This window comes from Colletotrichum aenigma (genome assembly GCF_013390185.1).
Source record: "Colletotrichum aenigma strain Cg56 chromosome Unknown KSG_Cg56_contig07, whole genome shotgun sequence".
Classification (NCBI taxonomy): Eukaryota; Fungi; Ascomycota; class Sordariomycetes; order Glomerellales; family Glomerellaceae; genus Colletotrichum; species Colletotrichum aenigma.
In genome coordinates, this window is record NW_023500913.1 from 2,284,483 (window position 1) to 2,308,600 (window position 24,118).

Genomic DNA, 24,118 nt, shown 5'->3' on the forward strand with positions numbered 1-24,118 from the left:
CGCCGCATCTCTCCCACCACTCTTTTTTGGGCCTAAACGTCTCCAATACACACAACACATCCAACGACATCCATTACGCCTTGCGGCTCTTCTTGGGCTCCTCCACCTCGACGTCGTCGTCTCTCTCGTTGTCGTCCGCAACGTCCCTGCTGCGCTTGAGACCCTTCATCTTGCGAGTCTGCAGCTCGCTGAGGTCCTGGCGGCCGACGTGGATACGTCCCATCTTGTCACCCATGCTGTCGGTGGTGATGTTCTTCTTGGTGCGCTCCTCGGTGCCGCGCGGCTTCTTCATGGCCTCCTTAAGCATCGCCTCGTCGGGCTCGCGCTGGCGTCCGACGCGGAAGTCCATGCGGGGGCCGATCTCGTTGACCTCGACGCGGGGCGCCTTCTGGCCGCTGCGCTTCGTGCTGATGGTGTAGCAGCGCAGGCGGATGGCGGGCTTGTCGTTGCCGTCGGCGGGCTCGTCGGCGGTGATGGAGACGATCCACTGCAGGCCCTCGACGTCGATCTTGTCCGTCTGCTCGCCGCGGAAGAAGTCGATGAAGAAGGAGCGCGCGTGGGTGTACTCGTTGGCGATGGGGCTGTCCCAGGCGGTGCCGGAGAAGTTGAGCATGGGCTTGAGGCCGATGGGCACCTTCTTGCCCTTGAACTGGGCGAGCGTGCGGAAGGACTCCGGGTCGAGGTAGAGCTCGAGCATGTCGAGGACCTTGTGGCCGAAGGTGCGGATGAAGGTGATGGCGTGGGGCCTCTTCTTGGAGGTGTGGCCGAAGACGACGATGGAGGTGTCGTTCTTCTCGGAGAAGAACTCGATCGAGTCGGCGTTGTCGAAGGGGTGGATGTCGTTCTTCTTCACGAAGCGCTTCGCGAGGGGCTGGCGGAGCTGGTAGAGCTCGTTGAGGGCATCTTGGGTGACCTGCGAGCACGACGTTCCGCGGAGGAAGAGGGCTGTCTTGGGGTTCTCTCTGTATGGCGGCGGTGGTTAGCTTGCGGGAGGAGGTCAAAGTCGAGATCGAGCGAAGGAGGACATACTGGGTCTTGGCCTCGCGCTTCTCGAGCGCGCGCTTTGAGCGAGCGTTACGGGGCTTTCTGTAGAAGATTGTTAAAATTTTCGATGGCGAGTGTTCGATTCGGGTGGTTGCGACTCACATTTGACGAAGCATTGTGCCGTTGGTCGAAGAGTCGTCCGTCGGGTGTGTTGCATGTGGCTGGGATGCGACTGGATCTGGGACTTCAACTGGAGTTGCCGTCAAAAAAATTGCTTATCTTCATTGGAGAGTTTATCTTATCTTATCGGTGCCCCTCGGGTCAGCTTTGTCTCTGCCAGCTGGTGCCGCTTGGCAGCCGAATGAGCTCAAGCGGTGGGTCCTCACTTACACCCTCGCGACGCTTTTTAGATACAGCAACTATGAGCATTAAGTGCGATGTCTAGTACTACGATCAGAAATCGTCTCTCTGGCATTGCTTCGTCGTTTCAAAAATTATTTTGATTATCTTCTTTAGATTTCCCAAATTTATTGTAGGACGCCCGTCCAAAGCGTTTCTAACATTCAACGCAGTGAACAGTGTAGATTAAGCCACTGTAAGCATATTGACTCCGATAATCACTTGATTCAGGTTGTTTTAGTGGTTTATCATGCGTTGCAAAGGTAGATCAATTTAATCATAATGCGTTGAGAGCTTGTTTGTGTCAATAAACAGTCACCCCTTACCAACTCGTGGGGACTCACTTCTGTTAAAAAAACACACAAACACAGTCCTGGTGCAAGTTCAATACCCCGTAGCCAATGTTCCCCCTTTTTCCGTATTTTTGCTCTTTGATATCATGTGTGCGCGACCTTTGAATATGTACATCGAATTCATCATTGGTTCTCAAAGCCATACGATCTAGTTCACTAGCTCATACTTCTGACTCACAAGACCGAGACCCTCTCTCGAGTACAGAGCCAAGAAGTGCGTAGGGTCGAGGTTGAAGACTCCAGGCCAGTGAGCTTCAGCCTCGCCCGTGACAACGCTGGTGCTCCATGTCTTGCCTTGATCGGTACTTGTAATGACCTTCATTTGACCATTGTTGTACCCCTTTCCGACGTCGACGTCCTCGTTAGTCATGAAACTAGCCACCAACGTGCCCCACACATTGTAGACCTGGGGGGCACCAGAGAGCTTGCCGTCACGGGCAGTGTACAAGCTTCCACGCTCTCCCCAGCTGTAGCCGTCGTCGTGAGAAAGGACATAGTCGACGTTGAATCTGCCCTCTCTTGTGTGCTCAAATACGGCACTGCGTGTGCTTTCTGTTAGTTTATGTGCCAAAGCATGCATATCCAGAAGAGAACTTACATCAGGTTTCCGTTATTGTCGATGGGCGCAACGCCAACCATGCCATCACGAGAAAGAAGGTCTCCACCAGAAACCTTGACCCAGCTGGACCAAGTCTGACCTCCATCCTTGGAGTACTTCATGAAGTTGTCCTGGTCATCAGCCGAGTTCTCGGCAGAGTAGTAACACTGCAGAGTGCCGTCCTTGGCGATACGGAGGAAGGGTTCCCACAGTCCGTTGACGCCACTGGGAACATGCTCCTCGACGGTGGAAAGGTACTTGAAGTTCTTGCCGCCATCATCGGAGTAGGAGACGGAAATGCGGAAGTAGGTGTAGTGCAGGTCGGCTCCGGTGCGGTCATGGTTGCGGTAGGCGTACAGGATTCGGCCGCTGGGTAGCTGGAGAGGGAACGCGTTGTCCATATCGTGCTTGGCGACTGGGCCGCGGAAGACTTCGCCAATGTGCTGCCACGACTGCGCGCCGTCGGTAGACTTGACAACTCGCATTATCTTCGTGTCGCCTTCGGTTGCGCCATAGCCTCCGATCAAGCTGCCGTCGTTCATGAAGCTGACGCGGAGATAGTGACTGTTCGTATCGATGACGACGGGCTCGCCGGCTTTGACGACGCGGCCGGGCAGGCGCTTGTCCAGGGAGACCGGGCTGCTGGCTCCGAGGCCGACGAGAGCCAGAGTGGCAACAAGTGTCTTGGTGAGGTTAAACATTATGATTGACTGGGAGGTTGAGGACTCGAGAGTGACGAAGCAGTCGGGATCACTAGCCTCGAGTCTGGATGTGCTTCTTTATGTATTGCGTCCTCTCAACGCCCCATCTTACGAGACACCTGGTACAGCAGTCTGACGGCATGTACCGGTGCCATTGTGGTTGTTTTGCTACGGCCTGGAGCAAGGTTGGCGATGCAGTCTCCCTGGGCTTGTAATTTAGCTGCCTGACAGGAGAGCGGGTAAAATCCTCTGAATTGGGAAACTTGCCAGGGCCAGGGCATCGAGCTGTCATCTTTTTCTGGGGTTCGTGCTGGGCGGAGGCCATGTCCGGATCCTTCGCTGAAAGCACCCCTGCTTTTCGCTTTTACGACTCACCGCACGCAATTCTTAGTTAGGCACGACCACATTGACAACATGGTATGATTTTGCTTCCTCAGAATCCCTTGAAAATCAGGAGAATGGCGTTCAACCGCTGCAAGTCTGCTTGGGTACTGATATCTATCACGGCAGATCTCAGATTCAAGCTGCGACACAGACTCTACTTGAGATTCTCTCAAAAGTCATATTTGATGAGGCAGCATCACACAACCCGGCGCTTAGAATGCACCCTATTTAAATGTTCGTTGTCTTCCGATCCCATGGACCCACAGAAAAAACAACCAAGGCAGCTTCACCAAAGTCCCATTTGCGACTCCGAAGGATCGTAACCCTGGGACCCATGTGGTGGGTTACAACTACTCCGCCTCAACGCGGCCCCCTCGGACTATTGCAGCTTCAAGATTGACAACCTAAAAATGCGGTCTGCCTTTAAGCTCAACGCAGAGAAACGGCGAATTCAGGAGCAACCGAGGCTAGTCAATGCGATGCTTGACGTTGGGGAATTCAACGAAGTGATGCGTACATTGGTAAATTCCTACAGGATCCCAGGCAACAGCTTAACATCCCCCACATTGATCTAACAACATGGACAACGGCATGGATTCAGTTGTTGGCCCATGATACGATGATCTGGAGTTGAAGCGATAACACACTTGCCTTCCTACTCCATTGTTTCTACAATAGCAGTGCACTTAACCTCCACAACCAGCTTTGGACTTGGCAACTCTCTCACCCCAATGGTCGTCCGAGCCGGAGCCTCCTCAACGTTTGGATAAAACTCATTCCATACGGCGTTCATCCTGGAGTAATCCCTCTCCATATCCACCAGGAATATCGTCGCGTCAATGACGTTTCCGAGGCCGCCTTTGTTTGCAGTGGCATGCTTGATTACCTCTTCTATGTTGCGGAGGATTGCGGCTGTCTGTTTTCGTACGTCCAACACTTGAGTGCCGTCGCTTCTTGTTTCGACGCCGTCGAAAGTCCCATCTGGGCGCCTGGAAGAGGTTCCTGAAATGTACAGTGTTCGATGACTTGTGGTAGGCGCCAAGCGTCCGCGGGGATAGTTGGCAAGGCCAGTGACGGTGCCTGTTGGGAGAATGACTGCGTCGCCATTGCCGGCCATGTTATCTGCTGATACGACAATGTCGTGAATGATGAAGAATTGCGAGCGAAATCTTGACTTGTTTTGCCCTAAATAACGATAGTTGGGAATATTTCAAACGACTGAACTGGCCGCCTTCGGATGCGAGTTCCGATATATTTGTCTTTCTCGGAATAGGCTTGTAACTTGCTATTCAGTGAGAGTATCATCTATGAGTTGGGAATATCATTGAGCGGTATCGGAATGTTTCCCTCGGTGTTTTGCTTCTTTCTCCGCCGATTTACCGGCGTCATCTTCATTTATGCCGAGGCGGCAATAAGGTTCACCTCGGGCATTGCAGCCGAAGACCGCATGGTGCAAGATTGAATTGACTCGTTCATCTCAACGTGAGCATCTTGTATAATACTCCATATTAATATTACCTCGGCCAAAACTGTACAAAGGCCGTTAGTCGCAAAGGTCTTCAGACTTCAACTAATACAAGTGAAGCGCTACATATGAAGTCGCTCACGGATTCTTGAGAACGCTCGACTCAAGGTTAATCATTTTCAGATTGATATAAAAATCGGTAGAAACCATGGCGAGTCTCGCAACATGCCCGCCCTTGACCAGAGAATCGGTCTTTGAGGCACGAAAGCTCATCCAGACTCATGTTCACAAAACTCCGGTCCTCACAAACAAGACTCTCAGCCAAATGGCGTCCACGCCGAGGGCATCTTCTACCCTCGGTGACAGAAAGCCTGCCAAACCTATCATCAGGCTCTGGTTCAAGTGCGAAAACATGCAGCGCATAGGTGCTTTCAAAGCTAGAGGAGCATTTCATGCCATTGAGAGACTCAAACAGGAACCCGGGTGGCTTGATAATGGTGGAAAGACCAAAGGAGTCGTTGGATTCAGTGCAGGTGAAATTGAGAACAGTCACTTAAGCCCCCGGAATCAAAGCTGACAATCGCATACAGGAAACCATGCACAAGCATTGGCACTGGCAGCCAGAGAGAATGGCATCACAGCGCACATTGTGATGCCAAGCACCACTCGCCCTTACAAAATTGACGCCACAAAGGGATATGGCGCTAACGTTGTTGTCTGCGACCCCAAAGACCGTGAAGCTGTCGCGGCCAGGATTGTCTCGGAAACAGGCGCTCGTCTCGTTCCGCCGTTTGACCATCCAGACGTGATTCTCGGCCAAGCAACTGTTGGCTTAGAGATGCAGGATCAGATCGAGAGCCTCGATGCCGTTATCGCACCATGCAGTGGCGGCGGTCTTCTTTCTGGCGTGGCATTGAGCTGCGAGGGAACAAGAGTGAAGGTTTTTGGAGCCGAGCCTGAGTTTGAGGGCGCTGATGACGGGCGTAGAGGCTACTATTCAGGAAAGCGAGTTACTGAGGCCAGTACCAGATTAATTGCGGACGGTTTGATCGGCGTCGTTGGAGCATTTCTTTTCCTTCGAAATTCTGATCTTTTAGGATTTGATTATCGCCTTTAACATTTGCAGTTTATAGACAAATATAGCCAATCAACCAGTAGTAACAACCTCTACTATCAGAGGTCTGTTCTTGTTGAACAGAAAAAACTTTGACGTGTGTCTTCAACTAAGACCATCCCATAAACAAATTTCAATGTTCCCACATCGGACATCAAATCCCAACATCTGGATGTTGTTTTCACGTATCATAGCAGAGCAAGATTTCCTTATCGCCCAAACAATCACCAATTCAGAATTCAGGCTCGGCATTAAATGCTCGCCGGTCGTGTATTTGTGGGCCTGGGCGTAGTCGCAAGCGCGATACAAAAGGCTGAAGTTAATTCGTAAGACAACAATACGTAATAGTTGCTATACGACTATCGGTGTGCCTTTGTCACAGATGTTTGAAACTGTGGTATTAATTAAAAAGGCCGTCTTAGCCGGCGATGCACGCCGCCTTATTTTGCTCACGGGTGTTCTGAGAAGTGCAGGCCTGACATTAGAGACGATGTTCTGAAGCAAGCCACAGACTCTGAACGCGATCGATTATGGCCCACAATGTCAATAGTTCTTGGGGGCTGGCTCTAAGCCACGCGCAAGAAGAATAAGGTGTGTCTGCCATTTAGTGTAGATTGCGGAAATGCCTTGGGTTTAAAGTTTGACGGACGGCCCCTTCATTGCCGAGCCTATCTAAAATCTTTATGCGCACGTCAAAAATAGACATCAGTCACGAGGTCGCGCAGATCCATGACTCGGTGTTAATTCACATCCAACAAAACATGCCTTCTCATATGTGCAAATAAATGTCAAACATATTGCGGTCTGCTATGGGAACTATGGCTAGAGGCTCGAAAAAAAAGTAGGCGGCATACTTAAACCGTCCGATCTAGCCCACGCCAGAAACACAGAGGGCTCAGGGACAAGTCTGTCTACACGCTGACCTTGAACATCCATTCTTTTGCGGGCCAGGTTTCCTAGCCGTTTCTCTCATTATGTATTCAATTCAGGCAGTCACTCTTTTCTTCACCCTTGTTTCAGTGTGCAACTCCCAACAGTCGGGACCTGTGAGGTCTCCGTTCCCTTCAATTTCTGGTTTCCGTAACACAACCAGTGTCCCTGTATCGACGTTCATCTCTATCACCCCAACACCAGTGTCCTCATCAGTAGCCGCAACATCTTCAGCCCCGGCAACCGTGACCGTCAGCAATGGCGAGACTGTCGCCGTTGCAGCCGGCGTCGTCGTTGTCGGTGCTGGCATAGGCGGCTTTTTCACTGTCAACGGTGTTACGACGCCTATCGCAGGAGGTGCATCTGTGGTCGCCGGATCATCAGCTGCGAACCCGGGTGACCCGAGCAATCCGGATGATCCAGACAAACCAAAGTCTAACGACGGCGACATTGCGACAAACTCGGGGCCAGCATCTGTGCCGGCCTCGTCCGCACCGCCGGTTAGCGCGACCAGTTCAGATATCCCCTTTTCGAGCACATCGTCGTCCGCAGTCCCAACAGGCACAGGTGTAGACTACATGATCTTTGCCAAGGAAAACACCGTCAAAGCGGACGCCGATGGCTTCGGCAACACCCTGGCAGGCCTGGTTGGTGCAAATAACATAGACAACATTGTGAATGATGCCGGCGTTCCCTATGCCTGGCGTGCAAACCTCACCCCCGATCAACTTGAGAAGGTCAAGAACGACCGCGTAATCGCCGGGACGGACATCAATGACCCTCTGACACGCGATGATGATCCGCCGGCTGGAGCCCAACCGTCGGCCACTCAGCAGAAGCGAGCCGAAGTCACGCAGACACCGATCGCCAAGAACGACATCTTTGACCTCCGTGTGCTTTCGACGCCGCCGAGGGAGAAGGAAGCACTCCCCAACTATCGATATGACGACTTCGCCGGCCAGGGTATTACCATCTATGTGGTTGATACCGGCCCGTTCGACTTGCAGCATGAAGAGTTCAGGGCGCCCAGCCCCGACATCACCCGCCGGGAGTTGAACGTTGCCAGGAACAAGAAGTTCACGCTGGAAGATACTCAGCACGGGACGTGTGTCGCTTCCAAGACTGTCGGCGGAACGACCGGAGCTGCAAAGCGCGCGAATCTGGTCGGAGTGCGTATTGACTTCACCGAGTTCGGTCTACTTCGCGGTCTCCAGTCCGCCGCCAATGAGATCAAGCAAAAGGGCCTGAAAGGTAAGGCCGTCGTCACAACGTCCATTCTCATGAGGGCGCCCGACGCCATTTATACGACCTCATTCCGCAGCGTCATGAGGTCCTTCGTCGCCTTGGACGTTCCTATTGTCGCGGCAGCCGGAAACAAGTTCTTGGACGGCCTGACCGAGCCCGACAAGTTGCCGGCAACGATGGCGAAGGATTTCCCCGTCATCGTGGTAGGCAACGCAGGGAGGGATTTCAAAATAGCCCCGAGAAGCCAGCGAGGTAATCTCGTGACGACGTATGCCATCGGTGCCGACATCAAGTGCGCGGATCCTCTCGACCTGACTGGTCTCGCGACAGATTCAGGTACTTCGTTCGCCGCACCCCAGGTTGCTGGTATGGTGGCATACTGGATGTCACACCCAGAGTTTGCTGGCGACTTGACGCCAGGCAAGGTGGCCGAGACGCTCCGCAACATGACGGGTGCCCTTTCGTACCCCCGCGTTGCCGAGACAGGATACCCTCCCATCGCCTGGAACGGGCACGACCTGGCCGAATCGTGTTCCATCCCGAACAGCGGAACCGGAAGGAGAGCAAAGCGCGCTATGAGGCGTGACCTGGGCCAGGCGTGTTCGTATGCGCCCACCTCGGTCGCTTCAGCCGCCCCGACAGCCTCAGCCCCGGCCGGCAACGCTCCGCCGTCGGGAAGCGACGTGCCTACGGCGACGACAACCTCGGTCACGGAGACGGCGACCGCTGGACCGCCGACGTGTAACTTGTGCGGCGCCATGCTCGACAGTGGCAATGCAGGCAATTTGGGAGGACAGGTTGGCTGCAACGGCGCTGAGTATGCCCGGAGCTCGTGCGAAGCTAACGCCGACTGCAAATGTAAGTCTTGATCCTGTCTCTTTCGCGATGTTGATCTGGACATGACATGCTGACCGAACATGATAGCTTGGGCTTACGGCAATGAAGACCGGGGGACATACACCATTCCTGTCTGCCTTCTGTTCACGGAATCGGCTACGCAAATCGTCAGCCAAGCTCCGCCAGATCCCGAGGGCAAATGCCCTTTCAGATACCACGATAAGGCATGCCCTGTACCATGAAGGACCTTGGTGCATGAATGGCTATTGTGGGCGTCTGCTCAAGACAACTACTAGGTTAGAATTTCATACCGCTACCCACATCCGGCGACGCCGCAAGCTCTTCTTCGGTTTGGATGTTGTGTTCTATGTAGATTAGTTAGAGATAGTTAGAGAACTTGTACATACATCCATCAGTGTATGAACTCACCTGTAACCTCTATTATCTCCTTTACGACATTGTACTGGTTGCTTGTCCGGGATTTGTGCAATTGAATCTTCAGCTTTGTCACCTTCGGCAGACCAAAACCTCAACCTTTCTCAGTCTCCGAGTGAGATGACACCGTTTGGGCTGGACAGAGATAAGATGGGTAGTTGAAGATACCGTGAGAGACGGTGGAACAAATTTGCCCGGTCGGTAGCTTGATTCCGACAAGCTAAGTTGAAAGTCAATAAGCCAACAACGATTGAAGTAGAAAAACACAACAAAAAAGAAAAAAAAAACATGCCCATGTTACGGAGCACAAAGGAATGGTTACCTCTCTTCATACCGCAGCGTCTGCTATTTCAAAACCGTTCACTTTGTTACATGGTGCTTTTCCAATAAGCCTCGCGCCACATACCAGCTGAGCCTTCATGTGGGCAAAATATCACTTGATAATCCACGTCAGCAGAAGAGGAAGAAAACGCTCCGTCGAACTATTCCAAAAGATGTAACAAGAATCTGTCCTCATTGCCTTATGTCCTACCTTGGGGGATGCTCGCAGAAATCTGTAAGTGCCAGAGCCATGTGTACCGAGAAAGTGCTTGGACTGTACTTATATGCTTTCGGACTGCTCCTGACCTAATCAAAATAGGCTTAGACTTGCCACCCCCCCGAGTGAGCCAAGTTGGTTGCGAGGATCCCCTCGAGTTCACAAGACCGGCTGAGTCTTCGCATCGGAGCGTTCCTTCGACTGTTTTACCTCAAGTTAGTTAGAACACTGCTCTTCAATCTCAGGTCAAGGCTGTTCCAATAAGAAGCAATCCGTGGATTGCTCTCTGATGAAAACCGTACCTCGATGTGGACAGATCCGTGGACAGATCCGCGTATTCTCTTGGGCTATTACAATTGTGATTGCTTTAGTATCGTGAGACTCGAAGGCTTTCAGGTTTAATGAGAGGCGGTGCATTTAACGTCCGGTGATCTCACTGGGCAAGCTCACAGACAAGTTCGTCTTTCATGCAATCAATGACTTGGTGACTGGTATCCCAAAAATTAACACACCGTCACGGTATTACCTCAGGGCAACGTTAGGACAATTTTGTCCATAAAGTCATGGCTGTAGAAGCGTGCTGACAACCTGGGTGCAACGATCTGCACGCATTTAAGTACTTCCATTGCATTATGCTGCTGCCAGGAAGTGCCCACTTCGATGTTTGGGGCCAGGAGCTGGCGTAATCAGACCTCTGCTTACGCAGTGGTCCTCGCAACCACTGCGGTCTTCCCTATCGCCTTCCAGCTCTTTGGTCCCTTACTCTGCCTCCCAGTCGAGCGCCTCTTACTCCCTACCACCCACGCTTCCTCCTGTCACTCCAACACGGGCGTCCTCCTCAGCATCCTCAAGAACGTCACCCGAACCTCCAATCATCGTCATCGCCAGCAATGAAGAAACTGTTGTTATGGATACGGGAGTCGTTGTGTCGGGGGCGGCTTCTTCACCCTGAATGGCGTCACGACAGCTGTTCCGGCGGTGCTGCCGTTACTGCTGGATCAACTGCACAGAATCCAGAGAACCCAGACGACCCAGTGAACGAGGCAACCAAGAACTCAGAGCAACAGATACCTTCTAAGGTACACTTGAATGCGACCAGTTCAAGTGTACCTGCCTCAACTTCAGGAAGCCCGACCACCTCATCAGCCGCCCCCACTGGTACGGCCGCCGAATACATGATCTTCGTAAATAGAAATACTACGAAAGCAGATTCAGACGGTTTTGGAAATACCCTCAAAACCATCGTTGGCGATCAGCCACTCAATTCTATTGTAGATGAGAATGGCATTGCTTACTTGTGGCGCACGAAGCTCAGACCGGACCAACTCGGTAAGGTGAAGGCTGATCGCGTCGTCGTCGACGTAATCTGTATCAGAAGGGTGCCGCTGAAAAGGACCCGACGCCGGATCCTGAGGACAAGGATCCGGAGGTCGACCAGGCTCTGGGTCAGTCTCCCTCAAGGACCAGTGCCGCACCATTGGCGAAGAGAGCGGGCTACACGCAACTGCCAACGACTAAGAATAAAATGCTCGATCTCCGAACTCTATCCACACCACCCCAGACCAATGAACAACTTCTTCTACGAGGATCCTGCGGGTGAGGGGATCACGGTATATCACATCGACATCGGGCAGATTGCCATGGACCACGATGAGTTCAAGACGGATTCCAAGGCTAGGCGAGAAACCATTGAAGTGAACCTCGACAAGGAAAATCGCGTTGAGGATGCGGATCACGGAACCTGCGCAGCTTCCAAGATCGTTGGCCAGGGAGTAAGCACTGCCAAATGCGCCGGCCTGGTTACGGTTCGAATTGACGCGGATGCTTGGGGCGTCATCGAGGGCCTACAGGCTGCCGCCAAAGATATCATGGCTAAAGATCTTCGAGGGAAAGCTGTTGTTTCTATCTCTGTCGGCGTGGAGACTGAAGACGCTACTATCATCGAGTACATTCGCGTGGGTAGCGTCGCTGCCGACGTGCGCGATCTCATCGGCGCAACTTCATTCCCGCGCATCACCCATGAGGCGGGATACCCCTCCATGGCTTGGAACCTCTGGGGCTCGCAACAGGCGTGCTCCGTGAACGGAGGCGGCAGCAGCGGTGCACAGAGCAGAGTCATGAGAAGGGCCCTCGAGGGACGGCAACTTCCTGCTTGTTCTCTTGCTCCCTCATGGGCACCGGCCACGGCCGCGCCAACGGCGGCACGCGGCACCTTCTGGAATTCCCAACGGAGGCACCCCGACGACCGGCGGTCCGGTCACCGCTACGGTAACTTCTCCTGCCGCAACAGCCACCGGGCCTCCCAGCTGTGGTGTCTGCGGAGCGCAAGTCCCGGATGGTGTGAGCGGGGAGATTGGAGGGCAGGTTGGTTGCCAAGGGGGAATTCCGTACGCACACAGTTTCTGTGAGGGGAATGCGAACTGCAAATGTGAGTCCCTTACATGGAACAACGTTTTATGGCATCTTCGTACTGACTATGTATTACATTATTGGACAAGAAGACAGAGGAACCTACAGTATCCAGGTGTGCCTGTTCTTTGACCAGAACGCTCCGAAGATGGTCAGCCAGGCGCCGGCAGACCCAGAGGGGAAGTGCCCGTTCAAGTACTACGATAAGGCGTGTCCAGAGCCAGCGTCATGAGTTGATGCTGGCGGTGTGGAGTTGTGGAGACATACGGGCAGAAAAAGTCCAAGATAGGAATGAATTAAACAATGTTGAAATTACATGGTCTTTTGCAGTTCAAAGCTTCTTGATGGTATAAATTGATGGCTCTAGATGGCCCAGCGTCTCCATATCGTTTCAGCACTTGTCTTCACACCACACACCTCTTTCACAACGGGCAAGACCAGTCTATGTCGCGCTATTTGCATGGCATTGCCAAAGAGAACGCTCGGTATCAATACTCTCAATGTCCTGAACACGTAACGGAATATCAGCGGAATACTCACAAAACCCCGAGGATAGGCGGCGACAACGTTGACTGCATTCTGGTGCCCTTATTCCAAACCGTAAGTCAGTGAGAGTTCGGATTCGGGGGCTGGTGTGCATTTTCAAATGCTTATCGAAGCACTTACCTGAAGAAGCTTCAATTTCCCAAAGATCTCCATTCTTTGAGTCTTTGAGTGTCTTTATACTTCTCCCAACCTGGGCAGGCGGATGGCGGGAGGTTTAGTCGACTCTACCATTGCGCAGTCGTTAGTGTATAGGGCCCACGGAAACATTGGAGGGTGCGCTTTCAAGTATCATGTGATCACCCACAACTAACCGGGCGAATGACTATTTATATGACTGCACATCCGGTCCCCTGCCTATTTCTCAAATCAAGAGATCAAGCATTGGTGCGAGAACGTTTCGAGCAAGCCTAGCTCACGCATGACGAGTCGCGTTTGCATATCTTTGAACGCGATCTCCTTCTCTGTTACGACAGCTTTTGTATGCTCGCTCGGCACCTTTCAATGTCGCTGTCCAGCCAGGAGTGCGTATTGTTGAATACTTCGGTAGAGACGGAGACTCAACTACCAAGACACGGCTCAGATCACGCAGATCGACATATCGGAACATTTCAAGCCCTTACAATGAAGAGGCCAGCTGCATGAGCACGCTTGCTTAGGTATGGAAGCCGCAAATTTGTTGTCGTAAAGACACTCAAGTTTCGTCACTTCCCGTGACATTTAAACCTTCTCAAACTTAAGGGTGTCCAAGGGTCTTCACTCTGAGTCTTTGACCACGACACACGCGAGACTCCGTTCTATCGGGCTGATGCAGAGGACAGAAGGACTGGTATATCAGCAGGCCGGTGCTGGGAATCTTGGAAGTTGTAGCCGAAGAACAACACATTGCGCACTTGTGAATCCATGCGCATTATGGTTAGCGAAGGCGATAGTGCGCTACAGTCTTGTAAGACATCTAAGCAGCCATCTTAGACGACACCCACTCAAAATCACCGCAAGCCTGTCCGAGTTGCGTTGCCGTCGTCCTTGATTGTCGCCTTGATATACTGGGAATACATGAGTACCATACTGGTTACATTGGCTTTCACTCCCGTAGGATACGATGGCATGATGCCTGGCGCGCATGTCTGGAAGCTGAAAACGCACTTGGCCGTTACATTTACTGGACCGGTTTGACGACTTGATTGTGTCTTGTGTCAAGGGCACTTACACGAGGAGCCGCCTTTAAATAGGTAGACTGAGATGCGTGCCAGAGTCTTCACGACTTACTACCTCACTTACCCACAAGCGATCTCAGCACGCCTTTCACCAGGGCTTACCTCTCTGCCTCAACTCAGCCCGAAGACACATTCAACACACATACAGCTTCATGAACTTGTTCAATATGATTTGATTCTCAAAAGACAATGGTCTCAACTATGCCCCAACACGCCGTCCTCGGACGTAGGAAGTTTAAAAAGAAAAGAAACCCGCACAATCCAAAGTCTACCCACTCCTTGCCCCCCCCCCCCCCCCCCCCCCAGGCGGCGGCGATACTCCCATTCAGCAAGTGTCCTACCCTCGAGGGCAAGGGGGAAACAAAGTAGACACCAACAAAGGGGCGAACGCAAATCTCATGCATTCCCTGGCATCCGGCCGCCCCCGTTCCCCAAGAACGCCCCTAAACTCCGATTCCCTAGTATCTTTCTCTTCTTGATGCTCTTTTTTTGTGGACAATCAAGTGCAGACCAATGTGCGTTTTGTGTAAGTTATTCGCGGTTCCGATGCCTAGGTTCCCCTTCCGTCCGATATGGAGAGAAACAAGGAGCGGTAGCCAAGTCTCTGTATCCAGAAATGTGAGAAAAGGAATGTTTTCCTATCCGCCATCCGTCCCGGGTTTCGTTTTTTCTATTCTGTCGTGTTTGACTCGGTTTCCTTAGGAGTGTGCCGTCGATCGAGAGAAGAAGAAGAAAAGACAAAGTGAAGTTCTCTGATCCGAGGCCTGGTCTGGTCTATGGCCTGTGGCCGGCGTGGTTCGGTATGCACATCTTTCCTCGTGTGCTGGGTGGTCCGTGTTTTATCGCGGTAAATTGTAAATGTGGGTATAGCCGGCCAGAGGTTACGGGATGGAGCTGGTATCGTATGAGAGGAGGTCCGGCTGCGGCGGTGGAAGGTCCTGTGCCGTCTGGAGGCAGCGTGACCGAGATCATTGCAACAAGTCCTTGACGTTCTCTTTTACGCTCAACGCCCACTTCAACTTTGCCAACGTCGATCTCGTCTCTTCCAACAACCTCTCCTGCTCCGCTTCCCTCTCCGCCGCGTTTGTCTTGATGCTCTTCAACGCCTCCTCTTGCCCCGTCTTGTAATCCGAAAACTTCTTCTCCATGTCCTCCTTCTGCCGTTGCAGCTCCTTGATGTTGCCGTCCTGCTGGTCGCACAGGTCCCTCAGCGTCGTGATCTTGTCGTCGTCCCTCCTCCTCTCCTCGACGAGCCCCGCAATCTCGGCACGCAGCTTGAGATGCGCTCGCTTCACCTCGTCGCCCTGGTCCTTCCAGTGCGAGCTGATGGCGTTATACCGCCCCTCCATCAGCGCGGCGTGCGTGTTGGCGTCCTCGACCTGCTTCGTCGTGCTGGACCGCATCTTCTCCATCTCGTCGCGCCACATCTGCTCCTTGGCCTGCGCGTCCGTCGTGCGCTTCTTCTCGAGCTCCACGTTCCCCTGGAGCGTCTCCACCTGGCGCTCCTTGCGGCTGAGCAGCGTCTTGGTGACGCTCGCCTCGAGCAGGCGGCTCTCGTAGTCGCTGATCAGGCGCTCCATCTTGTCCTCGACGAGCTTGGCGGCCTGCTTCGCCTCCTCGGCCCGTAACCGCTCGATCTGGATGTCTCGCTTGAGGGCCTCGTTGTCGCTGACGAGCTTGTTGATGACGCGGCCCGTCTTGCCCAGGCCCGCCTTGCCGATGGTCGAGTCCCAGCCGGCGCCTTGGGATTCGGCGGCGGCGGCGGCGTCGTCGTCGACGGGGGGCGAGCCGTCCCTCGGCTTGAGGGTTGCGTCGCCGTTGGACCATTCCTGTTTTAGCTTCACGCTCGGGGGCGTTCTGTCTTGGTGGTTGGAGGCCATGCTGACGGCGCTGGCGTTGCTGTTTACGGAGGATGAGAAGGCGGAGTTGCGGGAGTGGTGGGTGTCGGAGCTCGTGTCGCTCGCGGCTTCGAAGCTGGGTACTGTGCGGATGGTCTGGACCATCTTTTGGGTGCCTCGGGGAGACGGGGAGGGGCTGCTCGTCGACTGGATTCTGGTGTTCCCGTCGAAGCGAGTGCTCATGCTAACGTTGCGGGCAGCACCGGCGGTTGATGTTGCGAGGCTGCGGTTGGACTGTGGACCATTTAACGGGGTGGTTGTCGTCGTTGTGGTCGCCGCCGAGGAAGGGTTCGCTGAGGATGCTTTGCGGGTGTCTATGGTGAGAGGAGAAGTTAGCCAAAGAGAATTCTCCCCAGAAATCTGCGTATCCCCCTCTGTCTCGGGCCGTCGAAAGTAGTGGCACAAGGACGGAAGCGACGTCGATCGAGAGAGGCTTCAGGAGTGGTGGACTGGCGGCGGACGGGGCGAGGTTTCAAGCAAACAGCGGGAAGGACGGGGACCCTTACCGAGAATGAAGCCCTGGAATTCGGGGACTTGGGGAGGATTAGAGGGGATGCGCTGCGTCTGTTGCTTCTGTGGTTTTTGGATTTTACTGGGCATGTCTCTCGTTCATTGTCCGTCTTGTTGAGGTTGAGTAGTCCGGGTAGGCTGGTCGAGGTTAAGATAGTTCGCGGGCTGGGTGTTGGGTAGCGCGTGGTAGTACTAGTAAGGTAGGTACGGTTGGTAGGCGGTTCAAGTATGTAGCAGCGGATGGTGGTTGCGGCAGACGGGAGGATGGGAAAGTTTGGGGGGAGGGGAGCGCGTTCGTCTTTTTTGGATCGGGGGTGTGTTCGCTTCAGTGGTCGAAAACGGCGGGCAGCATGTGCGTCTGATGTCGCGGCGGCCGTTCGAGGGCACGAGGGGTGGCTGACGTGGGATTCTTGGGAGGGTTGGAATGAGAGCTGCAGCTCTGCGTCAAGCAGGACAAGACAAGCGATGGCGATTCCAGACGTTTCTTGGGGCGGAAGTCCGGGGCGATGCTTGGGACGAATTTCCTCGGTGCGCAATGCAGGCGATGCAGGCGCAGAGCAGCGCAATGGCGATGCGATGCGATGCAGGGAAGAACGAGAATCTCGCTCCGCTCGGTGCCTGGCCGGATCACGGAGTGGAAGGCTGGCTGGTAGTGGTATTTCGTACACTGCAAGCTACCTAGGTACGGCACCTAGGAATAAACAGCCGACGAACGTGGGTATGTGTGTTTTGTGTGTCTCTGCTTGCTCGGGGCCGTGTGTTTGGAGGCTACGTCAGTCAGGTCATTTTCCTCTGACAGGAGGTGGGAAAGGAGGGTCGAGCGAGAAGGGGAAAGCCCAGATAAATTAGTGTAAAAGAAGGGCCGCTCTGCTATGAGCATGGGGATGGAAGAGAAAGAGGAAGACGACGCGACAGGAAAAGGCTCCAGTTTCTCCTTGCAGCGCGTCCAGTGTCCAGTCCTTGTTAGCGAGGCCGGGTTCAATGGCAATGTTTTTCTGCGGCCCCCAGATTCGTTCTAAAGTGGATGCCTTCCCATTTCCTTTTTTTCGGTGCACTTGCAAGCAATTCGAATGAAGCCGGTCCAGGCACAAGCAAAGCACAGGCATAATTCAGACTCACACACGCGGATGGGCGGGAGCCACCACACCGCGTCGGGGAATCAACACTGCCCAGCTACGAAAACAGTCTAGCACAGCACAACCAGTTTACTTCGCTACTATGTATGTACTTGTGCAAGTACTGCCGCCATCGCCAGGCCTTGCCCTCCACGCTCACGCCAGACTCCCGACCGGCTGGGCAGGCAAATCACAGCGGACCACGAGCCCTGCGAGGCCACCATCTTCCAGGTCCTTCCGGGCTGCCGCCGCAGGGCCAGCCAGTCGGACCCCACTAAAAAGCAGGAGACCACCCTGTTCCCCAGCAACGAAGATCGCTGCTGCTGCGTCACTCTGTATCCGTCCAGTACTGGGTGCTGGCAGCTGCGGCTGCTGCTGCTGCTGAGAACACAAGTCAATGCACGGCCCCTCGCATGTCCTCTTTCGTGACCCCCGTCCGTCTTTTTCGTGCCTGCCCGTCTTAGCTTAGGGGGGCTCAGGCAAGGGGAACATGGTGAAGCATTGAGGCGTTGTTGTCGATGTCACTCACAGACGGACGTTGATGGTTGGATGCATTACATCGAATTTCCCTCTTGTTTGAGTTGAACAACACCAACCGCAGCATAGCACCCCCTTCTCCTGCGGCACCACACCCACAACAGACCAGCGCCTATCAACCCATCAACACCAGAAATATCTTGACACATCGAAAGAAGAATAGCATTGCCTCCTCGCATAAAGCCAACTGCATCCCATCTCCTGCCCCCCCTCGCCTCCCGCAGAATAAGACTTGCAGCAATCAACGAGAGATGCGATTTCGAGAAAAAGCAAAGCCCAGCCCGTTTCCCCTCAATCCCATCCAGTCCCAACTCCGCCCCCGGCCCCCGGCCCCCAGCGCAGATCAAAGATAATATCGTGCTCGATGATCGATCCAACCCTCCCAAGGTTCCTCCCATCCTCGGTCCGCCTCTGGCAGCGAACCCCCTCGTAGGGCTCTGCCTGTCCTGGTCGTATCAGTGACAAAGCATCAAACCCCTTGAACATGAGTCTTATTCACAACAAACCAACTTCAACTAAGTGCATGAATGAATCCCGTTCCACCCTTTGATTTAGCATATCTAGGTACTCAAAGTCCGACAACGAGGCTGAAAAAATCCCAAACGGAAAACGAAACCCAAAAACGGCAACTCTCCAACGAGGCCAACTACACAGAAACGCCAGAGTTCCTTGGACAAAAGGTTGTTATTATTATCATCAGACCCTTAACCTCGAGCCGAAAAGTATGACCAACTATTTTACATCACCAGAGAACATTGAAAACAGCCCAGCATCGTCAGATCTTCGGCTCCATCTGCATCCTCTCTTGGCGCAACACCGCAACTGCACAGCATTGATCAAAGTCTCTCTACGCCCAAGTTAACCCCTCCCCGCAAAAAAAAAAAAGCCTCCTGATCCGCCCGCCCCTTTCTGTCTGTAACAAAATATTCTCCGACGCAGCATTTCCTTCCCGTAAACCTACACAAAAAGGCTGGATGTCACCCGTCCTTCCCAAAGCAAGGCAAAGCTCAAAAAACGCATCGACCAACAACGCCGGCAGATCACCCGCGCGCCGCACGCCGCCGCCCCAGCCATCCATCCATCCCCCCTTCACGTTAGTGTCGGCCGGTCTTCCGGAGTCTTTGCTCGGTCTGGCCTGGCCTCTCGGCCCCCCGGACCCCAACCACTGATAGCCCCACAGCGTCCGTCCAAACCGCTCCCGCCCTTCCCGTGCGTGCCAAGATGGCGCCCCACAGACAGCGGTCTTTGCCTCACTGGCTAGGAATGGGAATTCGTCTTTCGAACATCCGGCAGACAAAGATCTGGAAAACGGCACTCGAAGATCTCTCCGGAAACCTGATTTCCATTTGCTAAGCTTTAACTTTTGAGACTTCATCTCCCTTTGCCTTGCGAGGGGAACTCCTAACCCCTGATGTTATGTATGCACAGTAGTAATCCGTACACTCCATGGTCTTCCCGTGGAAAACCTCATAGTCAAACGCCAATTCGATGCCATGCTTAGCCATTCCCGCGTACGATTCCCCTGCCTTTCTGCGGTGGGGAGTCATCGAACGCTCTCTCTTTAGGGTATCCTCAGTCTGAAGCTCAAACAGCCCATGAACCACCATCGTTGACCACTGCCCGCCAGTGTCCACAGGGGACCTCTCTCTCCACATTCCAGTCCGCGCGTACCTTTTTTGCCGTCTACATCCTTTGTTGTGCTCATGTGTATGTCTGTGTGAAAAATCATCCATGGTCGCGTCATTGATTGACGGCGGCATACAAGCGACCGCCTTCACGTCGCGATGGCCGTGTTGTTGGTCGCCGCGGCAGCGTTGTTGTTCTCCGCGTCGCCCTTGGCCGCCTGGAGGAAGGCCGGTCTGAACTTGACGAGGTACTTCGCCGCCAATGGCTTTGCGTCCTCGACTGTAGTCGGCGTTAGCAAGCATAACAGTACACAAAGACGGGTCTCAACTTGCACTCTGTCCAGATATTTTGCACGGTATCCAGAGCCATCTCCTTGGCCGGCGGCCGCATCATGACCAGGTACAGCAGACTCGTCAGCGCCAGCGGGACGACTGTCGGGTCTCGACAGATGGCCTTGACGCGCGACAAGATCGCCGGGCTGAGCTCGGGAATTTCTCCCAAGAACCTCGTAAGCACCTTGTCCTGCGCATTGAGATATTGTGAGAAGCCGTCGATAAGCTTCAACGCCCACTTTTCGTAGTGCATAGGTTGATCGCCGGCTTGCTTCTTCTGCAGCTGGTCATTGTACCACTCTTCCGTCAACCATGTGATGGCTACGTCGATACGCCGTCGGAAGTCCTCGAGCACGTAGGTATATAGAGATTCTCTGATACTGTTGCCGAGTGAGAACCGTGCCGCGGAGCTACTGCTCTCGTCTTTGACGTCTACCCCCTCCAGGCCTGCCGCAGACCTGCTAGCCAGACGTGTGATGATGGCAATCCATGATTCACGATCATTGCTACTAGCCGCCAATCGATTGATGCCAGACTTGGACTTCTTGGCCGGATCTTCGAGCGTCTTCACGAACTGGAACAGGGACATCACGGAACCTTGACCCGCGCTGAGCGCCATTTCGGGCGTCAGCGTTGGTGGCGGCGGCAACCTGAAGGACCTGAGCCCAAAGTCTCCGTCATCCAGCCTGGCCACATTATCGCCATCAAGCTTGTTCAGAATCTGCTCGTTGTCCTCGGCCGCAGAAAAGTCCGGCTCGTAGTCATCATCGTCTTCGTCTACACCAAGCGGTGCAGTCTCTGGGTTAATCGGGGGTGGTGGCTGGGCAGCCAACGCATTGAGTCGTCCACGAATGCCCTACGGAGTGTTAGATGGGCGCCTCGGGTCGTGGCAGCGAACTTACCTCGAGCGCCTTCATAAGCAGATGTTGATCTGTACGGATGAGAGTGGTGATGCTGATCTTGGCGGCCATAGCGGGAGGCAGCGTTGCTACGTCAAACGCCTTGAGGCCTTCGCTGCCCGTGAGTGTGAACACATCGCCGAGGCTGTGAGGTCCTGGTGGCAACGGTGTGATCTGGATCTGTGGTGTTGTCGATACTTGTGGTACCAGTCGCTGACGCTTGGGGTCCATGCCGTCGTGGTGCTGAGCCTCATAAGCCCGTTTGCGGCCGGCCTCGTCGAATATCTCGTTTCGCATACGCATCATTCTCTCGACGTGTTGCTGGATTCGTGGCGCCATGGGGTTGTGCGGGTCGCTGGGTGCATGTTAGTCGGTGGCAAACACCAGCCAGAGACAGTGGAAACAGTACCGTTTGGACAAATGGATCAAGAGCATACGGGTGGTCTTTTCCATGGACTTGACCATTACGCGGGTTTTGGGAGTCATGGGCGAGTTTGCGAGCTTCAGTGGGTTGAAGTTGAGCACGGCATTCAAGATCCTGTTGGCCGTGCCGGGCCGTGTGCGGATCAAGATGGACAAGCAGTTGAGAGTGGCATCAACAATGAGGACATCACTATCACCAAGGCGCCCGCGGTTAGCTGTGATCCAGGCCTACTCCCACATACTGATCCTTACCTGCTGTTCTCCTGCAAGACGCTCAGCATTCTGTCCAGCAAACCAGCTCCTTCAGCGTCGAGCGTCCTAGCATCCAACGTCTGATGATTGGGCGGGATCTTGTCCAGCGATATATCAAGAGAGTCACCACGCTAGGGAAGTTTGTCAGTGTCGTCAAGATAGCGATGCATCGGGCCGAGCCTACTCTGGGTTCCGCTGGGTTGGCCGTCGACTGCGCCAGTACGACTCGCTGTGCAAACTTGATGCAGCAAATGCGCACCGTAGGCTCAGCGTCGTCCCATATCCTGAGAATCCTCTTCTTGATCGCTACCATCCGCTCCCATGTGGTGGTGTCATACGAGTTGTTGATGCTACCGATAGAAAGTCAGCGTCCAGCCCTGCCCCATCACCACCAATCGCCGTTCAATCCTAGGGTCGTACGCACATCCATCTCAACGCATACGGGTAAACGCTAGCGGCGGTCTGTATAGCGCTCCGCAAGACGTGGGCGTCCTCATTGGGGTTCTCGACCATGGTCTGCAGCGTGTCCAGCACGAAGAGCTGCATCGTCTCCTTCTCGCTTCCGGGAAGTGCTGGTGTCGCAAAGGCCTCGGCCAGGAAGTCGGCGCCCCATCTTCGTAGTTCGACGCGCGCGGAGGGCCCGACGATCGGAAGGATGCTCTGGACGACGTTGGGATAGTATTTGACGTCGCCGAGGACGAGTTTGCGGGCGTCGTTCAGTTGGCGGATCTGGTCGCTCACGGACTGCTCAGAGGCGGACGCCATCGTTGCGATGACCGATCGGGAATGGAGGGACTACAAGTCGAGCCGATCTCGCGAAGTACTCTAGAGATTCAAAATGCGAGATATTGTGGTTTGTTGTGGCGGAGGTTGACCACGGCGAGGGGGGTTGAGATCACAAGGGTCGTGGCAGGAGCTTGTCGCGACTTGTCGAAATTTGGAGAGCTCAAGCTTTTTCCAGGTCACCATGCCTCCAACGCGCCGGAAAATAAACAAGATCGTAATCAGTCGTCGTCGCCAAGAGGGTCGCCAGCAGAATCCGATGGAAAATTTGTTGGATGGTTAGGCGACTTGAAGGCGACTGGTGTCCGATGCGATTGCCTTGTCCTTCTTTTTTCCCCCAAGCTCCAAAAGTGTGAAGTGTTTCTGCGGTGCAAGTGCAGCAGCGGCCTGGCGACGTCGAAAGGCTGCGTGACAAGCGACCAGCGACGCGGGTTATGACGGGGCGTGTCGACCTAGGTAGCTGTTTTGGGCTTAGCGTCCTTTGTGCCCTTTCTGCAGACAGCGCTCCGTGCCTGTGGTCGTGGTGCTGGCAGTGGTGCCTGTGGGTGGAGGGAAAAGACAGCCTGTGCACCCGTCTGCCCCCCCTGGAGCTCTGGGCCTCTTTAAATCGAGATGTTGGACGTCCGGCAGATGAGAAGGAGCTGGCTCCGTGATGACGATGCAAAACCGGAAAGCTCCTTGATTTCGAAACACAATTGGCTTGGGATTTTAAGCTTGCACTTCGCAGCTGTTCTCACCTTCAGGTAGAAGAAGCACTAAAGGAAGCAAGGTATGTCTCTCATGTTAAAGGCAGCGAGCGCTCTCTGCGTCCTGGCCCGGCCCCAAAAAAAGACAACCGCCGCCCGCAGGGACCCCTGCCTCCACCTAGGCTTATCGGATCAGTCTACGTCACTATCAGTTCAGCCGATCTTCAGCCGCTTTATCGATACCAATCAGCGGCGAGGGAATGTTCGGCCTGTGAATTTCCTCTAGATTGTTCGGTCTATGCGACAGGCGAGATCGAACTTCATCACGGCGCAACCCACGATCGCCCAAGGGCAGCGACACACCCCGTCACCTCCACACCTACGACGTTCCTCATAGCGATCGAATAGAGCTGAAGGCCGATATATCCAGTCGCAATGGCAATGTATGGCAACGAGTCCCCCGCAGTCACCGGCTGAGTGTGGTCTGACGAGTAAAAAAACAGCCCCAAGAAGTCCTCCTACTACGATCGCAACCTGCGACAAGGGCCCGCCCTGATTCGAGCACGCAAGCCTTACCTCGTCAAGAACCTCGCTGTTGGTGCCGGTCTGTGGTGCTTCGCCGGCGCAGTGTGTATGTGGCGACTGTTGATATTCAAGAAGTGTTTAGCTAATTAGGCATCTTAGACTGGTACACTCTCAAGGCGGTCGGACAGGACGAGTTCGAGGACGTCAAGGTCCCCGATGTTCCAAGGCAGCCAGCGAAGAACAACTGAGGGTACGATGCAGCGGATGAGCGATGGAATGAGGCAAAAGTGTCACTATGTGGCCAAGTCATAAGACGCCGAATACGTGGGTTTGCAAGTGAGAGCGCATTTGCATTGTATAATATATGCCGGCGAGAAGAA

At 54.0% G+C, this 24,118-nt stretch overlaps 7 protein-coding genes across 7 annotated transcripts; 3 read left to right on the plus strand and 4 right to left on the minus strand.

Annotated features, from left to right (window-relative positions):
* Positions 1-73: 73 nt before the first annotated feature.
* Positions 74-1,160, minus strand: RPF2 (Ribosome biogenesis protein RPF2; the record flags this gene model as incomplete). The annotated part of the gene is made up of 3 exons (XM_037326119.1): positions 74-962; positions 1,030-1,086; positions 1,147-1,160. The coding sequence occupies 3 exons, from the start codon at positions 1,158-1,160 to the stop codon at positions 74-76; spliced, it is 960 nt and encodes a 319-aa protein (XP_037176012.1).
* A 724-nt stretch (positions 1,161-1,884) lies between these two features.
* CGCA056_v010873 (uncharacterized protein) lies at positions 1,885-3,035 on the minus strand (the record flags this gene model as incomplete). Its single annotated transcript, XM_037326120.1, has 2 exons — positions 1,885-2,275; positions 2,335-3,035. 2 exons carry the CDS (start codon positions 3,033-3,035, stop codon positions 1,885-1,887), a joined length of 1,092 nt encoding a protein of 363 aa, XP_037176011.1.
* A 2,057-nt stretch (positions 3,036-5,092) lies between these two features.
* srr (putative serine racemase) lies at positions 5,093-6,001 on the plus strand (the record flags this gene model as incomplete). The annotated part of the gene is made up of 2 exons (XM_037326121.1): positions 5,093-5,417; positions 5,475-6,001. The coding sequence occupies 2 exons, from the start codon at positions 5,093-5,095 to the stop codon at positions 5,999-6,001; spliced, it is 852 nt and encodes a 283-aa protein (XP_037176010.1).
* A 971-nt stretch (positions 6,002-6,972) lies between these two features.
* Positions 6,973-9,252, plus strand: SP1 (Subtilisin-like protease 1; the record flags this gene model as incomplete). The annotated part of the gene is made up of 2 exons (XM_037326122.1): positions 6,973-9,031; positions 9,098-9,252. The coding sequence occupies 2 exons, from the start codon at positions 6,973-6,975 to the stop codon at positions 9,250-9,252; spliced, it is 2,214 nt and encodes a 737-aa protein (XP_037176009.1).
* Positions 9,253-15,120: 5,868 nt separating this feature from the next.
* On the minus strand, positions 15,121-16,650 carry CGCA056_v010876 (uncharacterized protein; the record flags this gene model as incomplete). Its single annotated transcript, XM_037326123.1, has 2 exons — positions 15,121-16,364; positions 16,557-16,650. 2 exons carry the CDS (start codon positions 16,648-16,650, stop codon positions 15,121-15,123), a joined length of 1,338 nt encoding a protein of 445 aa, XP_037175618.1.
* A 3,336-nt stretch (positions 16,651-19,986) lies between these two features.
* pta1 (mRNA cleavage and polyadenylation specificity factor complex subunit pta1) lies at positions 19,987-22,509 on the minus strand (the record flags this gene model as incomplete). Its single annotated transcript, XM_037326124.1, has 7 exons — positions 19,987-20,117; positions 20,144-21,026; positions 21,073-21,424; positions 21,479-21,682; positions 21,745-21,875; positions 21,929-22,094; positions 22,169-22,509. 7 exons carry the CDS (start codon positions 22,507-22,509, stop codon positions 19,987-19,989), a joined length of 2,208 nt encoding a protein of 735 aa, XP_037176008.1.
* Positions 22,510-23,648: 1,139 nt separating this feature from the next.
* CGCA056_v010878 (Cytochrome c oxidase assembly factor 3) lies at positions 23,649-23,986 on the plus strand (the record flags this gene model as incomplete). Its single annotated transcript, XM_037326125.1, has 3 exons — positions 23,649-23,656; positions 23,717-23,844; positions 23,898-23,986. The coding sequence occupies 3 exons, from the start codon at positions 23,649-23,651 to the stop codon at positions 23,984-23,986; spliced, it is 225 nt and encodes a 74-aa protein (XP_037176007.1).
* Between the last annotated feature and the right edge of the window lie 132 nt (positions 23,987-24,118).